Source organism: Protopterus annectens, chromosome 7.part0 (genome assembly GCF_019279795.1).
Source record: "Protopterus annectens isolate FY-2018-M chromosome 7.part0, PAN1.0, whole genome shotgun sequence".
Lineage (NCBI taxonomy): Eukaryota > Metazoa > Chordata > Ceratodontiformes > Protopteridae > Protopterus > Protopterus annectens.
In genome coordinates, this window is record NC_056739.1 from 143,371,889 (window position 1) to 143,394,088 (window position 22,200).

General features: G+C 43.0%; 1 protein-coding gene across 3 annotated transcripts in view; it reads left to right on the forward strand.

Annotated features, from left to right (window-relative positions):
- The window catches only part of LOC122806293 (F-actin-monooxygenase mical1-like), a 1,110,237-nt gene that overhangs the window by 848,982 nt on the left and 239,055 nt on the right, over positions 1–22,200 (forward strand). For all 3 annotated transcript variants that reach the window (XM_044076589.1, XM_044076591.1, XM_044076590.1), the window contains exon 17: positions 16,126–16,285. In XM_044076589.1, the coding sequence (XP_043932524.1) occupies positions 16,126–16,285 (160 nt within the window). The remainder of the gene's footprint in view (positions 1–16,125; positions 16,286–22,200) is intronic.

A 22,200-nucleotide genomic window follows, 5' to 3' on the forward strand; every position in this document is an offset into this window, starting at 1 on the left:
AGTGAGTGTTGACTGTGTGGGGAGTAAAGGCAGTGCATATCTGTTCAGGATTTTAGGCCATGAATATCTGATGACTGTGAGGCAATGAATGTCTGTGTAAGGGAGTAGCAGTGGGGTATATCTGATGACTGGGAAAGTATAGAGGGAGTGGATAATTGATGACTGCATACAGGAGTGAAGGCAGTGGGATTTATAGGTTCATAGGTGTGTACTAAGCTAATTTCCACAATTGCCTTTTTAAGCCTAGCCATACATCCTATATCTCTGAAAAATTCTGGTACCCTTAATAAGTCTAAGAAGTCACCCCAGCACTACCGGGCTACAACTCATACTACACGTTTTGGCCACAGAACACGGATTGAAACACAAAAGGAGGGGGCGAATCCATATTCACCAAGGATACCTACACCTCCAGGTTAGTGGCGCAGCATGATACCTCTGAGATCATCCATGTGCAACTAACATCGGGCAAATCTGCAATGCAAATTGTGGCCTGCTACAGATAACCCTCCATGACCCAGGACATCCACTCCACCTTTCTGGAGACACTGGAAAACATGAAGGTCCTACCGAACACCCTGATATTGGGCGATTTCAATTACCCTACCATTCACTGGGAAAACTACTCAAGTACAAATTCCAAGGCCCAGCGCTTCCTGGAATTCATCAACTCAAATACCCTGGATCAGCTGGTAAACACCCCTACCAGAGGTGAAAACATATTGCACCTAGTCATCACCAACATGGGCGACAGGTGTTCTACGCCAAAGGTCAACCCATCACTGGTTAGATCAGACTATAAACTAATCACTCTGGATGTCCACACCCCATCACCAACCCCAACCCCACCTAAGGAAACCACAGTAAAAAACTTTTCTAAAACAAACTTCACCTTACTTAAGACAGAGGAGGTAAGTTTTACAGCCCCCATGCTAAAGGATAACGCTGCCCACAATGCAGAAACCTTTACAAATGCACTCTTTGAGCACCTACAAGGATGCATGGATTGTGCCATCCCTAGCAAAACCAAGACTCACTCCTCTAAGGGAAGGAAACCAGTTTGGTGGACCCCTGCAATAAACAGGCTATACAACAGAAGGAGGAAACTAGTTCAGAAAAGAGCAAATCCCAAGAAGGAAAGACATCCCTAATCAGTATCAGTAAGAAACTAAGGTCCCTCATGAAATCATCCAAGGCTAACTTCAAAAGAAAAACAGCCAAGGATTCAAAAGATAACCACAAAGCCTTATTTAGCTATGTTAAGAATCTAAGTGGCAACTCACAGATATGCACTGAACTAGTGCAAAATAGCACAAAATATATTAAACCTACTGATATTGCCAACATCCTGGCAGATAGATTCAGTGCAAACTTCACCCCCCTCTCACCTCCATAAGGGCCCACAACAATACCAGAAAAGTGTAGTGTCCCAAAAATCACAGATGCACAAGTAAAAACAGCTCTTTCAAAAGCAAAAAACACAGCGTCAATGGGACCAGATGGTGTCCCAGGCTGCGTCTTGCATGAACTACAGAACGAACCCCCCACCTAAACACACTGTTCAACCTCAGCCTCTCCACAGGTTACATGCCCATAGAATGGTGCACAGCAACGGTTATTCCTCTCCACAAAGGAGGGGCCACAACTGACCCTGGTAACTATCACCCCATAAGCCTGACTAAACTGGTCTGCAAGTCTGTGGAGCGCATCATCATGGAACTCGTTAACAAAGACATTGGGAACCTACAAACACTTGACCTGACCCAGTTCAGCTTTGTTAAGGGCAGATCATGCCTACTAAACCTGGTTGACTTCTTCGAGACAGTCACCAAGGCCATAGACGAGGGAAAGGTGGTTCACACAGCCTACCTTGACCTCGCCAAGGCTTTCGACACCATTCCCCACTCGGGTATTAAAAGAAACTCACCAGCCTGAACATAAACCCCTATGTCACTAGATGGGTTGCCAACTGGCTTACAGACAGAACCCACATGGTAAGAATAGCGGGCTCCAGGTCTGACTCTAAACCAGTCACAAGTGGTGTCCTGCAAGGCTTGGTCCCAGGACCCCTACTATTCGGCATATACTTCTCAGAAGTACAGGCAAACACAGGAGGGGTTTACTATCATATGTTTGAATCAAACTCCGTCAACCGCACTTTTGTTGAACACAGAAATTCGAAAACGGTAATGTTGAACACCAAATGCCAACCTAGGAATGGGTTTTAACATGGGTCGAGATAGGGGAGAGGTTTGTAATTCGGCAATAACAGTGAACACCTATCTCGCTCCATGTTAAAACTGTTCCTAGGTTGGCTTTTGGTGTTAGACATTACCATTTTCGAATTTCCGTTTTCGACAAAAGTGCAGTTGATAGAGTTCGATTCGAACATATGATAGTAAACCACAGAAGGACTATGGCTAACCAAGTTCACCGATAATTGCAAACTGGGAGCCATAATTGACTCTCCGGCTGACACGGACATCCTCCAAAAGGGCCTTACTGAGACGGACACCTGGTGTCAAAGTCATGGTCTCAAGCTAAATGCCAAAAAATGCATAGTCATCCCATTTGGGAAAAACAAAACACCCACAAATTACCACATAGATGGCAGCCCCCTTAATACAGAAGAGGTAATAAGAGATCTGGGGACCCAGGTAGATAGTAATCTCTCCTTTGACAATCATATTGCCAAAGTAGTTAGGAAATCCTTCTGTGTGGCCCATCTAATTACTAAAGGGTTCGCATCTAGAAATAAAGAGGTTATAGTGCCCCTCTACTCGTCACTCATTAGACCCATCATAGAGTACAATGCCCCATTTGGGATGTACCTCAAGACACTTCCAACAGCTGGAAAGACCACAAAAGTACCTCACCAAGAGGATTACTAGCCTCAAACATATGTCCTATGCAGCCCAACTGAAAAAACTCCAGCTGTACTCAGTGGCATATTGCTTACTCAGAGGTGATCTCTGCCTGACTTACAAAGCCATGTCCAACTCAGAATTGATGGACATGCTCCACCTAAAGAAATCCAAGTCACTGTGAGCCACGTGCTCTAGTGAGCTAAACCTCACCACAACAATAAATAGAACATGCTGGAGGGGTAGATTCCTGTCACAGAGACTCCCCATGCTTTGGAACAAAATTCCAAATTACATCAGGCACAGCCCCTCACTAACACTCTTCAAAAGAAATCATGACGAGAGGATGGGTAACAGAAAATACACCCCTGGGATCACTTCATTGGTTCTGCTTGACAGAGGATCAGTTAATTAATCAATGGGGCTGTGAAAGCCGACACACTCTGGCTAGGCTTATAAATGCCCTCGGGCAGATAGCCTAGTACCTACCTATGAACCTATAAGGGGCTTGGGAGGTGAACCATTTACAAGCAGGGGCTTGGGAGGTGAACCATTTACAGGCTCCTTATGTCCATTAGAGTCATAGGTGCCAAACCAGGGATGAATTTCCTGTTCCCCATCCAATTTATCCAAGCTACACTTGAATTGGGTTAGGGAGGAATTCTGCTTCACATGGATGGGGACCCTGGCCCAGAGAAGGGGCAGTCTGTAGGATACATACCTATCTGTCCAGCAGGTCTTATTTATATCAGAAGCATGGTGTAAGTCTTTAGAATGGGTAATTCTGGTGTTTTTTATTTTCTGGATATGCAGAAAGTCCATCAGGGTGGGGTCCAACAATGTTTTGTATGCCTGGCATAGATCTCCCTTCAACATCCTGTAGGAAACAGAATACAGGGATAGGGCTTTGAGGTGGTCTGCATACAATATGTTACTTATGCCCTGTATTCTTTTAGTGAGGAACCTCTGTGTACATTCCAGTTGCTGGATATGCCTCGCTAGGTACATACCAAATGGAGCATTGTACTCATTGATAGGTCTGATAAATGCTGAATACGTGGAACAATAACATCCTTGGACCTAGATACCAAACCTTTTTTATAAGTTGGACAACACAGAATGATTTCCTCACTAGTGTAGACACGTGATGGTCAAAGGCTAGATTACGATCTATGTGTATCCTCAAGTCCCTGACTACTAGGTCGACTCTTAGGGGTGTATTGTAAATATGACAGTTACTAGGGGTGGACTTCCCGGAGGATGCTATTATGCATTTCATGACATTTAGTTTTAGTCCATGGCCCATACTAGAGAACGTTAGTGTTGGTGGGGGATTCTATGACCATTTCTAATTTGTAATTGTCTGCAAATTTAGTCAGCTAGAGGCTCTTGATACTGGCACTGACTTCAGAAAAGCAAATTCCAAAAAGTAGCAGTTCCAGGACTGATTCCCAAGGAACTCCACTTGTGACCGTCCTCTTTGTAGAGGTGGCTCCCCAATTCTAACTTCCTAGGTCCTGTCTGTGAACCAGCTGGATATCCACTGGATGACATAAGGATCTATACCTAACCTCTTGAATTTATCAACAATGCCCAGGTGAGGATATTGTGTCAAATGCCTTTACCAAGTCAAGGTAAGCACTGTGAACCATTTTGCCCTCATCCCTTGCTTTGGTGACCTTTCCAAAGAAGCCCACCAGGTTCAGTAGGCACGATCTGCCTTTGATGAAACCAAATTGGGTTGGATCTAGTGTTTGGATGTTTCCTATGTCATTATTTATCAATTCCATGATAATTCTTTTCATGACTTTGCATATGAGACTAGTGAGACTTGTGGGGCTGTAATTTCCAAGGTCTGTAGATAGCCCACATTTGTGTAGAGGAATGACTGTTGCTGTTCTCAATTCATGAGGCATGAAGCCTGTTTGGAGGTTACTGTTAAATATCAATTCCAGATGGCCTGATAGGTCATGTTCCATGCTATTTAGAAGCCGTCCTGGGATATTGTCTGGGCCTATCAATGCAGTGAGAGCATTGAGTTCCCTAGGATAGAAGGGGGAGTTATATTTAATGGTATTTCCTAAGGGAAGGTTGAAGGGGAGACGGGGGTAAAGTTACAGCTGATTTTGTCTGCCAGTGGTTTATCTTCAGGCTCAGCATAGGTGGCTCCACTTACATTGGGCTGTGCACACAATTGTGTGCTGCCTTTGAGATTGTGCACATAGTTTACCTTGTGGTTGTCCTTGGCATGGGAGGCCAAGTTTACCTCAAATTTGGCTTTGGTAAACTTTGTCTTCTGAGTTGTTTTTTTACTTTGGTATGAATGTTTTTATCCTGCTGGGTGTTGCACCTCCTAAATTTTGCCATGATTTTCTTCCTTCTGTTATACAGTCAGTTGATGTGATTCCACCAGGGTGGCTTGTTTTTTGAGTTACTTCTTCCTTGTGGATATAGCTGCCTTTGTGCAGGTATTAACATCCTTGTATAGGATTTCTTGTGAACAGTTTTTCTCAGAGTTATCAGGGCTTGAAATTTTGGCAGGTTATCAGTTAATAGTAGGAAGTTAGCCTTAGAGTAGTTCCTGAACATTCCAAGGTTAATTGGGGTTCTAGGTTTTATTTTTACTTCAAAGGAGACCATTTTGTGGTCTGACGTTACCAGTGAAGACATTCACTAGTGGGTGTGCAGCACTCTCCCATATCAGTGAGGACCAGATCCAGTATGTTTACACCCCTGGTCGGCGTATTGACAGTTTGGTCCAGGGAATTTGTGTTTACAAAATCCAGGAATCTCTGTGCCTGCACATTTGGTGTTACATATGTTTCCCAGTTAATAGTGGGGCAATTAAAGTCACCCATGAATATGATATTGGGTTGGATGGTGAGTATTTCCAGTAAGCTTAAATGCATGTTATGTGTTTCCTGGGTCATAGAGGTGAACCTAAGTGCATTGTCCTGTTTGACCAGCCTTGACGTATATTTATTTTTTATGTAAATTGAGACACCTCCACATTTACTCCCTCTCTGTGTAGTAGCTGGTCTAAATATGTGGAAGGCATTATAGTCTTGCACTACCGGAGTGGTCTTGGTGGCTTGAAACCATGTCTCAGTGACCACACAGATGTCAGCATTCTCTAGGCTGAGGAGAGCTTGTAGGGAGTGGAGTTTATCGTTTAGACTCATTATCTGATGCCCTTGTGAAGAATGGAGGCAGAGAATATCTGATGAATCTTGCAGGTGTGAATGTAGGGAATATCCAATGACTATGTGAAGCAGTGGTGGCACGTAATTATCTGATATCTGTATACAGAGCGGTGACAACAGATGTCTGATACCTGTGTACAGAGTGAAGGCAGTGGATATCTGATCTGTATACAGAGTGAAGGTGGTGGATGTCTGATACCTGTGTGTTGAGTGGAAGCAGCAGATGTCTGATACCTGTGTACAGAGTGGCAGCAGTGGATGTCTGATACCTGTGTGTTGAGTGGAGGCAGCGGATGTCTGATGCCTGTATCCAGAGTGAAAGCAGTGGATGCCTGATGCCTGGGTGTTGGGTGGAGGCACAGATGTCTGCTGTCTGCGTGCTTAGTGGAGGCAGAGGATGCCTGATGTCTGTGTGCTAAGTGGAGGCAACAGATATCTGATGCCTGCACGCTGAGTAGTGGTAGCAGATGTCTGATTCCTGCATGCTAAGTCTGGTGCCTGTGTGCAGAGTGGTAGCAGTGGATGCCTGGTGCAGAGTGAAGGCAGTGGACGTCTGATGCCTGTGTGGAGAGTAAAGGCAGTAGATGACTGATGCATGTGTGCTGAGTGGAGGCAGCTCTCATCTGATGCCTGTATGCAGAGTGAAGGCAGTGGCTGTTTGCTCACTGTGTGCACGAGTGAACGAATGTGGATGCCTGATGACTGTATTAAGGAGTGTAGATTTGGCAGCTTTGTTTGAGACTAGATGGTGTAGGTATCCCAGAGGTTATTTATGGGAGTCGTTGCAGCAGATGGTTGTGTCTAGGAGTGGACATCTGACAACTGTATGCAAGAATCCATTTGTGCCAGCACAGCATAGTTGCTTATTTTTGTCTTGTGGAGGAAAAAATTAATCAGACTGTTGTGAACAAGTGCAAAGGCCCTATTTATCAATAACCATCTCATCTCAGTTACATCTGATGTTGTTGGTGCAAGGAAAATTTGTCTGAGCACTCCCACCTGACTCTTATCTGCTACAGACAAGTAAAGGCACAGTGGAGAAGTACTGCCTGAGTTACAAGGAATTATAGGTTCATAGCAGGTTACTAGGCTAATGGCCCTGGGGCCTTTACAAGCCTAGCCATGTAAAAAACAGAATACACTTATTGACCAAGTTTAGATGGTTGTTAGAGTGATACTGTGATCACTAACAACTGCCTCTGTCCATGATGGACATAGGTGCCCCCCCCCGGATGAATTTACAGTCACTCATCCAGTTGTCAAGGTTGCCTTTGAATAGGACCATTGAGAAGCTCTGCTTCACATGGAGTGGGAGCTTATTTCACAGGAGCAGTAGTCATTGAGAGATGTGTCTCTCCAGCATGTTCTGTTGATGTCACAGGCTAGGTTGAGATCTCTGGAGCAAGTTATTCTTGTCCCATTTAATTTGCGGATGTGCAGCAATCCCATTAGAGGAGGGCATAATACTGCTCTGTAAGGAAGGCACAGGTCCCCGCGCAGTAGCCTGTATGATGCAGAGTACAGTGACGGGGCTTTTAGTCTTTCCATGTATGTCATATTTTGAAGGCTGTGGATTCCCTTGGTAAGAAACCTCTGTGGTCTCTCCAGTTGCTGCAGGTGTCTGCCGAGGTACATAGAGAAGGGAGCATTATACTCAATTAGTGGTCTGATAAGTGTTGAGTACGGTGGGGCTGTAACCTTCCTGGTGTTGGATGCAATACCCTTATTTATGAGATGCACAATGTCAAATGATTTTCTTACCACTACAGACACAACTGAATTGTTAAAATAACTAACAAACTGCATTCCTTTCTTCGGGTCCCTGTCCTGTTTGCCAAATAGTGTCACTGCTGTTTTTATTTGAACTATTTCAGTACCTTTTGTCACAGCATAATCCCCTCACTGTGTCTGCAACAGTTTTTGTTTTCTTTTTGACTTTTGTTGCAGCAATGCAGTCTCTGTAATAGGAAATGTGGTTTAGTAGTTCTGTTGTATGCGTGGAAATGTGGTTTAGTAGTTCTGTTGTATGCGTTTTGAGAGGCTAGAACCTAAGAAATTCAGAATAGCCATACATTTGCCACCCACCCAGATTTAGAGGGTTCCTCAATCAAACTTTTTTATAATCCAGGCAAAACTGAGTTGCTGCTAGTCTGTATGGTTGTAGTATATGGTTACATCGGTGGTGAGTCATTCTTCACTACATGTATGTGCAGTGTTTTACTGGATAGCTTGTCATTATTTGAAGGTTTATTTATGTTTCTGCTATTCGGGTATATGAAATGAGACAGTCTGAAGCTTTGTCACTTATAGCCTGAGTGGGAATTAGAAATGAGTAAAGAAGATTTTGCCTTAACACGGAGGAAGTTTCTCCTGCTCTTTCTGTATGCCTCATTAGCATTCATCCTTTTGCCTGAATTCACTTTTGCATTCGATACCAAATGCAAACCACAAGTCCAAGGGTAAATGCATATACAGATGGGCATTTAAAAAGTAGCCTGTCAGTGTGTACTTTCAGAAAGTGAGGGGTAACCAAAGTGCAGAGAGAAAATACATTCAGGCAAGGAGTTAACATGTGAACAAAGAGAGAGATAGAGACCAGAGAACAGAACTGAACCCCAGGCCTTGGAGTTGTGAGACAGAAACATTAACCATCAAGTTACCGTGCATCCTATCCTCTGCACATGATAACTGTGGTTCCTTTTCTAACCCCAGCCTGAACAGTTCATCCAGGCTTTATATACAAGATTAGACGCATACAAATCAGTGACTGTTTACCGGTGGAAATACTGCTGGAAGACATTGTGCTAGGCGAACATTTAAAATGGCTTTTTTGCAGGAAACATGAAGGACACACAGGGAAGTCTCCATGCAGTGGGACCAGTTCCCAAAGATATCAAAGTGGGATATTTAGATGAGTTTGGCTGGCAGGAAGTCAGATTTCAGTATTAAAACAAAAGGCAGGGATGTTGAAGGCATAGAAGGAAGCATTCGAAAACATGCATTCAAGGAGTACAGAGCTTTATTTTGTACAGCTTGGAAGCATAGCTCCCAGCTACCCAGAACTGCACAGAATGTACAGATTTGTGCCTGTTAGTTTTGATCTGTTCTTCATACCTTTTGCGATTTGAAGATTGAAGTCACTAAATGACAGATATTTGAGTTTCAGATTTCATATCCTTCAGAAAATGCACTCTAACGCAAAACCTGTAATTCTATCAATTTTCTAAGTTTATCACAATATTTAAAATCTGCCCCTAATTTTGGCTCTTTCTCCCCCACCTCGTCCCATTATTTTTGGCTTTATCCAGAGTTCTTACGTCAAGAAGTTAAAAGGTATGCTTCAAAGACCTTGGCTATAAAATTATAAATAGAAAGACCACTACAGCTCTGTAGTGTTTTAGGTAAAAACATTGCCTGTTTCCTACTGTAAGTATCCAAATAACCAAAAACAATTACGTAGCTGTAAGACTGATTTAATGTATCATACTGTGGCACTGTTTGTCTTGTTTACCATTTGTTAAATAGGAAGTGCACTGCTCCAAGGACCCTTTTAAAGCACAACCTGAACCAAGAGGTAGAGCAAAATATGTCATTAAACAAACACAGTAGATTTACAGTAGATTATAGGGACATAATTCCAGAACAAGACTAATAAAGTACAAGTGGTGTGCATTCCAGGAAGAAATGCATAGAGTGATGTCATTAGTAACTATGGTAATGTAGTACAAGAGTGATGTCATTAATAACTATGGTAACGTAGTACAAGAATTAAACATTATGTGTTATTCAGATAAAGTATGCAGGCAGTATCATTCTGAACATGTATGCACTGATAATTAATTATCATTCTGACATGGACTATGATTTATATTGTTATTGAACTGATTTAGTAAAGAAATTACACTTTTCACCTGCAGGTGAGTAAAGTACAAGTACAAAGCGTAATGATGTAAAGGTACACTTGGCTATGGTCTTTTTAAGTAATGCTAGGAATGTACACTGTGCTAGAGTACTTCTAAGTAATTATGTAAATACATAACTGGCCGAGGTACTTCCTAATGGACAGATGTTCGTGTTTCACTGTTGCAGTCATCACCTGTGGGTTATTCCTGCTGTGGTAGCCCTCGGTCGGCCCGAATACCAGAGTCAATGTTTTTGTGCACCAGCTGCCGTCGCTTGTAGTCTGATGTCAGATCATTAGTGCTATAAAGCAAGACAGCTGACATCACTACATCAGTCTTTCTTGACATGGAGCCTGTAGCAGAAGCAGTTTGCACGAGTGCCAGTCAGTCACTACCAGAAGCTGAATTTAGCAGAAAATGTCTAAAACTAAGTACTCCGTTGGGGACCCTTTTTTCTTGCTCTAACTGATGTCCGAAAAGGTTAACAATTGTCTCGCCTGTGGAAAGCAGATCCCACACTGAGACTTTCATTCTTATTGCATCACTTGTTTAGGCCCAGACCATGACGTCCCTCGTTGCCGGTTCTGTGCCCTCTTTAATGTGAGAACCATTCGCCATAGAGCTCTTTTTGTAGACAATTATTTTCATGTTCCATCTTCGAATTCTGATATGGCATCTGTCAGCCAACAGTCTGTCAACATTCCAAAAAAATGTAGAGAGAAAGACAGAGACAGGCCACACAAGGCAAAGCCTTCCGACAATGCTACCGCTAAACAAGTCGTCATTTCTCTGGAATTCAGTGAGGTACTTTCGCAGCCCATGATGCCCGACTCACTTTCTATGCAGGCCTCTGTAGAGACCCTTTCAGAGTCTGGTATGCCACAGAAATCCACTTCATCTTCCAAGCCTTTGGCTGTTTCTACCTCTGTTGGGTCCAGAGCCACGACACAGGCACCGGCTTCCTAGGAGGTCTTTCACATACCGATTATAGATAAAAAAAATAACGTCTTCACATCCAACTACTTCTCAGAGACCGACGGAGTCTCTCAGGCCTAGAAGCCAGGCCACTCCTAGGAAACCAGCTTCTAGCCACCATCTTGCTACTGCTCCCCCACCCTAAGCTCAAATGCTTAAAATGGCGGAGGATCTCCTCTCCCTTATCCGAGGTACTCCGGTCCCCAGGAAAAGACATCCTTCTCCAGAAATTATGACAGACCAAGAATCTGAGGAATCTGATTATTCTGCTTCTGAAGAGGGACAACATCCCTTAACTGTTTATGAGGATTCAGATGCAGAGAAATCCATCCCTTCTGCCTCCCCTCCAGAGGATCTCTCTTTTGGGGAAACCCTTCACTCCCTCAGGGAACATTTTCAATGGGAATCTCAGGACTTCTCACAGTCTAAGAAATGACTTGGAGAGTTTCTGGAACTGCCCCAGCACAGACCCCTAGCCATCCCACCTATTTTGGAAGTGGTGGATGAAGTTTTCCATGAAACCAACTTAGCCCCTGATGCCCTGCCTCCTGCTCCAAGTAAACCTGACAGATACTACAGAGTACCGGATTCTCATAAATACCTGTACAGGAATCCTGCTGCAGACCCTGAGGTCATTACACAGGGACCCAAAGGAGCTAAGACTAGTTCTGCTAAGAATCCTCTTCCTTCTGACAAAGACTCCAGAGCTCTGGACAGATGGGGTAAGAAAGTATACACCTCTGCAACCTTAGCTATCAGAGGACTCAATTGTCAGTTCCATATGTTAAAATATCAACAACACACTTTGGAACAATTAAACAGTTACAGAGAAAATACCAAATACAATCAAATTGTTGAGAATATACAGCAACCTTTCCTGACTGTGGCAACTCGAAATAGCTGGCAGAATTACTACACTCTGCTTGTCAAGTGGCCAAGCACTCATTACAATGTGGATATGATGCCCTAGAAGCCTCTAGCAGGGCAGTGACAGGATCCGTTCTTAAGAGACATGCTTGGCTAAAGGAACAACCTCTCCCTGATCATGTCAAGTCTAAACTTATTGATGCGCCCCCTATATAAGAAGCACCTTTTTGGGGAAAAAGCAGAAGAGGTGCTTAAAAAGATGGAAGACAAAGCAAAATCTATGCAAACAGTAAAAGATTTCTTTCAAGTTCAACCTCCCAGATTCAGCAGGAACTTTCCCTCTAAGCACTGGGCCTTCCCTGCACCTAGCAGACAAGGCCAAGGTAAGCCCTGCAGGACAGGCCATCCAGGCCCCTATCCCAGGGTGAGCAAAGAAGCAAACAATGGATCACATCCGTCACTGAGGCAGGGAGTTCTAAACCAAGCTAATATGGCAAGCACTCACAATGACTCTCCCTCCCCCCTCTGCCCTCCTTTCACTCATTAAAAACTAGGAGGAAGGCTCACCCTCTTCAAGGACAATTGGGTCTCTATAACCAAGGACCAATGGGTATTAAAAATAATTTCTCAGGGATACAGATTCTCATTCAGCGAACTCCCTATTCCAAGAGGGTACCCAGACCTCCCCCCAAACCAGTTGGCAGAGGCATTAAAACAGGTCCAAACTCTAATATCCCAGGGGGCAGTAGAACCTGTCCCTCCAGATCAAACAGGAAAAGGTTTTTACTCCAGACTATTCCTTGTTCCCAGAAAAGAGGGCACTTGGTGCCACATCCTGGATCTATTCAAAAAGAACACCTCCTTGGTGGTCCCCAGATTCAAAATGCTAACCTCACAGCAGCTCCTGCCTATGCTCACACTAAATGCCTGGCTTGTGACACTAGACCTAAAAGATGCCTACCTCCACATCCCCATCAGGAAATCATGCAGAAAATTCCTGTGCTTCAGAGCAGGCTATCAGCACGTTCTGCAGAACATTCCTGTGCCTCAGAGCAGGCTATCAACACTATCAGTCCTCTGTACTGCTGTTTGGCTTATCTACTGCTTCCAGTGTATTCAACAAATGCTTGGCCCCAGCTGTAGCATTCTGCAGACAGAGAAATATACAGATTTACCCTTAACTGGACGACTGCCTCATTCAGGCAGAGTGCAAAGAAAAGTTGCAGCAGGACTTTCTCTTTGTCAAATCACTCCTAACTTCCCTAGGGTTCACCATCAACAAGAAAAAATCAAAACAAAACCCCAGCAGAAAATTAGTTTTCCTGGGAGTTGTGCTAGACGCAGCAACCCAAATGGCCTTCCTATCCCCAGAAAAACAGAGTTTCCTGCCTCTCTGCTTCACCTAGCTGGCTTCCAGATGTCACCTCAATGTGAGGAAGTTCCTGCAATCCCTGGGATACATGGCATCTTGCATCCTTCTCATCCTTTGGTGTCAACACTCTGAGTCCCTAGAGACCACTCTCCCTCTGAACCCATGTATAAAGGCTGAATTTCTCTGGTGGGCAGAGGCCTGTGCCATGAACTAGGGTCTTCCCTTCATCCTCCGCCCTTCTGGCCAGACCATCTCCACTGATGCCTCAGACTTTGCTTGGGGTGCTCACCTAGCAGGCAGGTGTAACCAAGGCTTTTGGAATGCCCAGCAACTTCACTTGCACATCAACAAGAAAGAAACGATGGCAGTGCAAAAGGCTCTGATTTCCTTCCAACCCCATCTCAGGCCAGGGGTGGTCCTTATAAAAACAGACAACACCACAGTGATGTGGTACATCAACAAGCAGGGGGGCATCCAGTCTTACCCTCTGTGCAGTTTAGCCATGAGTCTATGGCTTGCAGCCACCTCCATGGGGTTACACCTAATTGCACAATATTTACCAGGGATCAACAACACACTGGCGGACCACCTAAGCAGAAACTTACTGGACCCCCACGAATGGCAGCCCCACAGAGAAATATTTCTGCAAATCACTCAGGAGTGGGGGACCCGAGAAGTGGACCTCTTTGCCTTGCACCTCAACCACCAGCTGCTCAAGTTCTGTACCATGGAGTATCACCTCCTAGCATGGAAAGTGGATGCCTTGACCTTCCCCTGGAGCTCCCTCTTTATGTATGCATACCCTCCTCTGCCCCTTATTCCCAAGGTTCTGATCAAAATAAGAGAGGAGAGACCAAAGGCCATCCTCATTGCTCCAGACTGGCCCAGACAGCATTGGTACCCCTTATTATGCAGTCTGACCTTACAGCCCCCAAAGCTGCTTCCGCTGATATGAGACCTCTTGACTGCATCCAGACCTACAGACTCTCAATCTTTCAATGTGGCTTATACACTAAAAACTAACAAGGAGTCCCTGTTAAGCAAACAGGTCCTGGACATCATCACAGAGGCCAGAAGGCCCAGCGCAACAAAATCATATGCAGGAAAATGGAAAAGATTCTGCTCCTGGAAGCAATCAAAAGGGGCAGTACCTTTCATCCCTCTCATCCTGGATTACCTAGCAAAGTTGCTCAGTAGTGGCCTCTCTTTCTCCTCTATTAAAATCCATGTCTCAGCCATCTCTGCCCATTATGATTCAGACCCATCCCTCTTCTTTCATTCTTTGATTAAGCAATTCCTTAGAGGTGCTTCTAAGATTAGGCCTCCTAGAAGGCCTCTGACCCCACTCTGGGACCTGAATTATGTGTTAGAAAAACTAACCTTATCTCCTTTCGAACCTGCCACTTCAAAAGAATTGAAATGCCTCTCATGGAAAACTGCCTTACTACTAGCTGTCACCTCAGCCAGAAGGGTCTCAGAACTTCAAGCTCTCATGGCTGTCGAGCCCTTCATCATTTTTCATGCAGACAGAGTCTCTCTGAGGACTAACCCCTCCTTTATGCCCAAGGTGGTATCTGATGTGACCCTTAACCTGGCCCTACACCTACCCACCTTCTTTCGCAGCCCTCAAAACAAGGGGGAAAGGATTCTACACTCACTAGACATGCACAGACAGCTCAGATGCTATCTGGACTGTACTAAGCCATTCAGAAAAGTAGACCAGCTTATTGTAAGCTTTGCCCCAGGGGCAGAGGGGAAGCCCATCTCCAAACAAACCATTCCCAAATGGATTTCACACTGTATCCATTTTTGCTACAGACTACATGGGAAACCCATCCCCAAGTCTATCTGTACCCACTCCACTAGGGCAACCTCCACTTCCACTGCCTTCCTCAGAAGAGTACCTACCAGGGACATCTTGGAAGCGGCCACCTGGACCTCTGTCCATACCTTTACAAAGCATTACCACCTACCTCTTTTTTTCTAAATCTAGGGCAGGGTTTGCCTCTGCAATTCTGCAGGGCCTCCTGACCCATACCTAGGACTTAACCTGTTCTTCCACCCCTTTCTTCAGTTTTGGGAATCCTCCCACAGGTGATGAATGCAACAGTGAAACACGAAGAACATAGTACAGTTGCGTACACTTACCATAAATGTAGATGTTCAAGTCTATTCACTGTTGCAGTCTTGGTTTCCCTCCCTCCACCCCCATTTAACATCTTCCTGTAGGGGGACACAAACTTCCCAAGGTGGCTTTTAGCCACCAGGACCACTTCTCTCTTTTCCTTTGTGCTTCTGACGGGTTAGGGCAAGAAAACTGATGTAGTGATGTCAGCTGTCTTGCTTTATAGCACTGATGACCTGACATCAGACTACAGGTGACGGCAGCCGGTGCACAAAAACATTGACTCTGGTATTCGGGCCGACTGAGGGCTACCACTGCAGGGATAACCCACAGGTGATGACTACAACAGTGAATACACTTGAACATCTACATTTATGGTAAGTGTACACAACTGCACTTTCTCTCTCTCTCTTTATAAAGGATTTCTTTACCAAAGTTTTTCTTTTGAAAAATTATCAAAATTTAGTTGCTGGATTTCATCTTCTCATTGATGTCATTTTAAGACCGTTATGTAACATGCATCAAATCCATGCTTGACCTGACTGTTAAGTACCTTTGCCATACGGCTTAACTTCTTTTGTATAGTTTAGCTTATTCTTGTTGCTTTATCTCTGAGTCTGTAGTGCAAATGGGTTCCACCCATGTGGGCTTCTGTACTTAGCAAAGTAAAAATGTGATAAATAAATAAATAACCACTTTCATGTTGTGTGCCAGCAGTCTTGTTGCAGTAGTGGGGTAGCATGTCATGCGACTCTTTGCTTTCTTTTGATTGGCAGGTAGTATGTCATGTGACTCTCTGCTTTCTTTTGGTTGGCAGGTAACAAACAGCAGTGACAAGTGTTACTTCTGTGCGAAGAGGGTCTATGTGCTGGAACGAGTTAGTGCTGATGGCAGGTTCTTTCACAGAGGCTGCTTTAAATGTCACCACTGTGGTACCACACTGCGATTCGGCAATTATGTCTTTGATGAAGATGATGGTAAGAATATTCAGAATGTGTGAAGCGTTACACAAAGTACAGTTTTGCGCAGTATTTAATGAAGAGAGCATGTCTTAGTTCTGCTGTAGAATAACAGCCACTGTAGTAGAAAATCTAGTTACTTGCTCTTGTGTCTTAAGTGCTGTATAAATGTGTTGTAATGAAGTTGCAAACATAAATTGGCACTGGCCTTGTGTCACTGTCTTTCACCTGATCTAATGCACCTGTGGCCACAGTGTTCCCTGGGGCATGTCTTTAGGTGCTGGGAAGTCAGTAAAACACATCAGTATCTGCGTACGCTATTAACTGATTCTGGGAACTGACCATGAGTGGGTACAAAGTGTAGCTTCAAAAACTGGTTATAATTTTACTTTAAATGTACTGGTACTGAAAAGTGTTTTTAGAGGTCAAGATCACTAATTTAAACTTTGTTGCAGTCATATCATGTTTAAATTTCTGCTTTTATTAAAAGACTAACATGACTGGCTCATGAAGTAAAGCTGCAGGATTTATACTAATCTCAATTATGTAGGACGCTGATAAACTGACTCACCTAGGACTTAAATTAATCAGGCCGTGCTTGTCAGTTTGTACAAGACAGCACCGCTACATTGTTTCCAGTAATTCTGATTGAGACAAAATTAATTGATGAGGATTTCCATGGATCAGAGAGATGCCTCAAATGTATATTCTATCAGTATTGTATTACACTATACTGTAAGATAAGAAATTACACTTCCCTCTCTGAATTTCAATGATCTAAAAACTGAGGCAACTGTTAAAGAAGAAACGGAATGAAATGGGCAATAATTTGTGAAAATGCCTAAATATTAGTTGGGACCTATGCAGTTCATGCTAAACCACAGTGCATATAACTAACCAGCCTAATCCATATCATATGGCTTAATGTGCAACTAACAAGAAGTAAACAAATAATACAGGATTGCACGGTTATTGTAACAAATAATACAGGATTGCACGGTTATTGTAACAAATAATACAGGATTGCACAGTTATTGTAACAAATAATACAGGATTGCACAGTTATTGTAACAAATAATACAGTATCGCATGGTTATTGTAACAAATAATACAGGACCACACGGGTTATTGTGATAAATAATACAGGATTGCACGGTTATTGTAACAAATAATACAGGATCACACGGTTATTGTAACAAATAATACAGGATCGCACGATTATTGTAACAAATAATACAGGATCGCACAGTTATTGTAACAAATAATACAGGATTGCGTGGTTATTGTAACAAATAGTATAGGATCGCACGATTATTGTAACAAATAATACAGGATCGGACGGTTATTGTAACAAATAATACAGGATTGCACGGTTATTGTTACAAATAATACAGGATCGGATGGTTATTGTAACAAATAATACAGGATCACATGGTTATTGTTACAAATAATACAGGATCGCACGGTTATTGTAACAAATAATACAGGATTGCACGGTTATTGCAAAAATATGGCATGGACTCTGAACTAAGCAGCAAGAGTAATGTATGCTTATGGCTACTCTGTTATAGCCCTGAGTACTGTTAAATATTTTCCTGGAGGAACTTCAATAGCTAATTTAATGATGTTTCAGGCAATTTCCCTGATGGCAAACATTGATCGTACGTGATCCAGTCTATTCACTTAACCACAGAACAGATATGCCACAGACAACAACTGCTTAGCTCCTTTTAGACTCACTGAGGCTCAAAAATCTTTAAGTCCCATAATGTAATGCACATTACAATACAATACAGTACAATACAATATAATACAATACAGTGCAGTACAATACAATAAACAGCAAGCACAGGCCGAAGGCCCAAACAACTTGCTAGCACTGATAATGGCCTTTATCAGAATGGATGTCCAAAGCTTTTATTAACTGTCTTGTCCTTAATGTGTGATGGTAAATTATTCCAACAGTTAACAACCCTTTCTGTAAACCAGCTGGTAGATCTCCTGCTTTTTGAGAAAACGTTCATTACTCTAACTCTGCCAGTTCTATTCTCATTTTAACTCCAAGGCATTCTTCCCACATGTGTAAATTCATTGTTGCATTATAAACTTGAATTAACAAAACAACCTCTAATTTTTTTTAGATTTGATAAGCACTTTCATCTCCAAAGAATCCTTCCGAGCTAATCCCAATCCCTCCGAGCTACACACTCTAGGGACCTAAACCTTGTCACCACAATAAACAGGACATGCTGGGAGGGATAGATTGCTGTCCCAGAGACTTCCCATACTCGGGAACAGGCTACCCATCTATGTCAAGCAAAGTTCTTCATTAGCCCTCTTCAAGAAAAATCTTGATGAGTGGATGGGAAATAGGAAATACACCCCGGGGATCACTTCTGTGTCTCTGCTTGACAGTGGCACTGGAAAATAAATTTCTTAGGTGGTGTAAGCCAGGGAACCTTGTTAGCTAGGCTTATGTAGGCCCTTGGGCCGATAGCCTAGTACCTACCTATAAACCTATGAACCTAAAAAACTTCAACACATAGCATAACATTTTCTACTCGCATCTAAATAAAGGCTTTTCATTTTGGATTGAACTGCAACCCCACCTTGAGTTTCTCACAGATATAAAGGTTAAATACTGTTATTATTTTTAAGTTCAGTCCTACCGTTGCCCTCTTTCTGGCATGTGGTCTGTGTTTTAAGTGACTGCTGTTTTAATTCCTTCTGTAACTAAAGGAAAAGAAGATGTGAAGTCCTACCTTCGGAAGGTTTGAATGTTCCTTTGCACTCGGTTTGGCTTCCTGCTGTGGGATGATGTCACCCTTCAGTAGTCTGAAATATGTCCGAGTTCCTGGTCTTCTAATTAGGTTACTAAATATGTTAATATTTAAATGGATTAGCTTAATAATACAGGATACTGTAAATTAAGAACCGCAGTATACTGCTGTTTAGATTCAGCTGTACTGAAGAAAAAAAAAACCTCCAGGTTTGACATAATGCATCCTGATAACACTGAACTTACTGAGAGCCACAAATAAAACCTACGTGTAAAAAAATGAACGTACTGAAATTAACTATAGTCAACTTATTTATAATTTGTTAATTCATGATTGTGTGGACTTCCAATCGCCAACTCATATACCGTCTCCCTAGACATGTGAATGGCGTCACAGAATGTTAATAAAGCACTAGAGTAGATTCCACTGGGCAGATGTCACAGAACAGTAATAAAGCACTTGGATAAATTCCATTGGGCAGGTATCATGGAATGTTAATAAAGCACTAGGGTAGATTCCATTGGGCAGGTATCACAGAATGTTAGTAAACCACTAGAGTAGATTCCATTGGGAGGTGTCACAGAATGTTAAAGCATTAGGGTAGATTCCATTGGGCAGGTATCACAGAATATTAATAAAGCACTAGGATACATTCCATTGGGCAGGTATCAAGGAATGTTAATAAAGCACTAGGGTAGCTTCCACTGGGCAGGTATCACAGAATGCTAATAAAGCACTAGGGTAGATTCTATTGGGCAGGAGTCACAGAATGTTAATAAAGCACTGGGGTAGATTCCATTGGGAAGGTATCACAGAATGTTAATAAAGCACTGGGGCAGATTCCATTGGGAAGGTGTCACAGAATGTTAATAACGCACTAGGGTAGATTCCATTGGGCAGGTATCACAGAATGCTAATAAAGCACTAGGGTAGATTCTATTGGGCAAGAGTCACAGAATGTTAATAAAGCACTGGGGTAGATTCCATTGGGCAGGAGTCACAGAATGTTAATAAAGCACTAGGGTAGATTCCATTGGGAAGGTGTCACAGAATGTTAATAAAGCACTAGGGTAGATTCCATTGGGAAGGTGTCACAGAATGTTAATAAAGCACTAGGGTAGATTCCATTGGGCAGGTATCACGGAATGTTAAAGCACTGGGGTAGATTCCATTGGGCAGGTATCACAGAATGCTAATAAAGCACTGGGGTAGATTCCATTGGGCAGGTATCACAGAATGCTAATAAAGCACTGGGGTAGATTCCATTGGGAAGGTGTCACAGAATGTTAATAAAGCACTAGGGTAGATTCCATTGGGCAGGTATCACAGAATGCTAATAAAGCACTAGGGTAGATTCTATTGGGCAGGAGTCACAGAATGTTAATAAAGCACTGGGGTAGATTCCATTGGGCAGGTATCACAGAATGTTAATAAAGCACTGGGGTAGATTCCATTGGGCAGGTATCACAGAATGCTAATAAAGCACTGGGGTAGAGTCCATTGGGAAGGTGTCACAGAATGCTAATAAAGCACTAGGGTAGATTCTATTGGGCAGGAGTCACAGAATGTTAATAAAGCACTGGGGTAGATTCTATTGGGCAAGAGTCACAGAATGTTAATAAAGCACTAGGGTAGATTCCATTGGGCAGGTATCACAGAATGTTAATAAAGCACTAGGGTAGATTCCATTGGGCAGGAGTCACAGAATGTTAATAAAGCACTGGGGTAGATTCCATTGGGCAGGTATTACAGAATGCTAATAAAGCACTGGGGTAGATTCCATTGGGCAGGTATCACAGAATGTTAATAAAGCACCGGGGTAGATTCCATTGGGCAGGTATCACAGAATGTTAATAAAGCACTGGGGTAGATTCCATTGGGCAGGTATCACAGAGTGCTAATAAAGCACTGGGGTAGATTCCATTGGGAAGGTGTCACAGAATGCTAATAAAGCACTGGGGTAGATTACATTGGGAAGGTATTACAGAATGCTAATAAAGCACTGGGGTAGATTCCATTGGGAAGGTGTCACAGAATGCTAATAAAGCACTGGGGTAGATTCCATTGGGCAGGTATCACAGAATGTTAATAAAGCACTGGGGTAGATTCCATTGGGAAGGTGTCACAGAATGTTAATAAAGCACTAGGGTAGATTCTATTGGGAAGGTGTCACAGAATGGTAATAAAGCACTAGGGTAGATTCCATTGGGCAGGTATCACAGAATGCTAATAAAGCACTAGGGTAGATTCTACTGGGCAGTAGTCACAGAATGTTAATAAAGCACTGGGGTAGATTCCATTGGGCAGGTATCACAGAATGTTAATAAAGCACTGGGGTAGATTCCATTGGGCAGGTATCACAGAATGCTAATAAAGCACTGGGGTAGATTCCATTGGGCAGGTATCACAGAATGCTAATAAAGCACTGGGGTAGAGTCCATTGGGAAGGTGTCACAGAATGTTAATAATGCACTGGGGTAGATTCCATTGGGCAAGTATCACAGAATGCTAATAAAGCACTGGGGTAGATTCCATTGGGGAGGTGTCACAGAATGCTAATAAAGCACTGGGGTAGATTCCATTGGGCAGGTATTACAGAATGTTAATAAAGCACTGGGGTAGATTCCATTGGGCAGGTATCACAGAATGTTAATAAAGCACTGGGGTAGATTCCATTGGGCAGGTATCACAGAATGTTAATAAAGCACTGGGGTAGATTCCATTGGGCAGGTATCACAGAATGCTAATAAAGCACTGGGGTAGATTCCATTGGAAAGGTGTCACAGAATGCTAATAAAGCACTGGGGTAGATTCCATTGGGAAGGTATTACAGAATGCTAATAAAGCACTGGGGTAAATTCCATTGGGCAGGTATCACAGAATGTTAATATACACTGGGGTAGATTCCATTGGGAAGGTGTCACAGAATGTTAATAAAGCACTAGGGTAGATTCTATTGGGAAGGTGTCACAGAATGGTAATAAAGCACTAGGGTATATTCCATTGGGCAGGTATCACAGAATGCTAATAAAGCACTAGGGTAGATTCTATTGGGCAGGAGTCACAGAATGTTAATAAAGCAGTGGGGTAGATTCCATTGGGCAGGTATCACGGAAAGTTAATAAAACACTAGGGTAGATTCCATTGGACAGG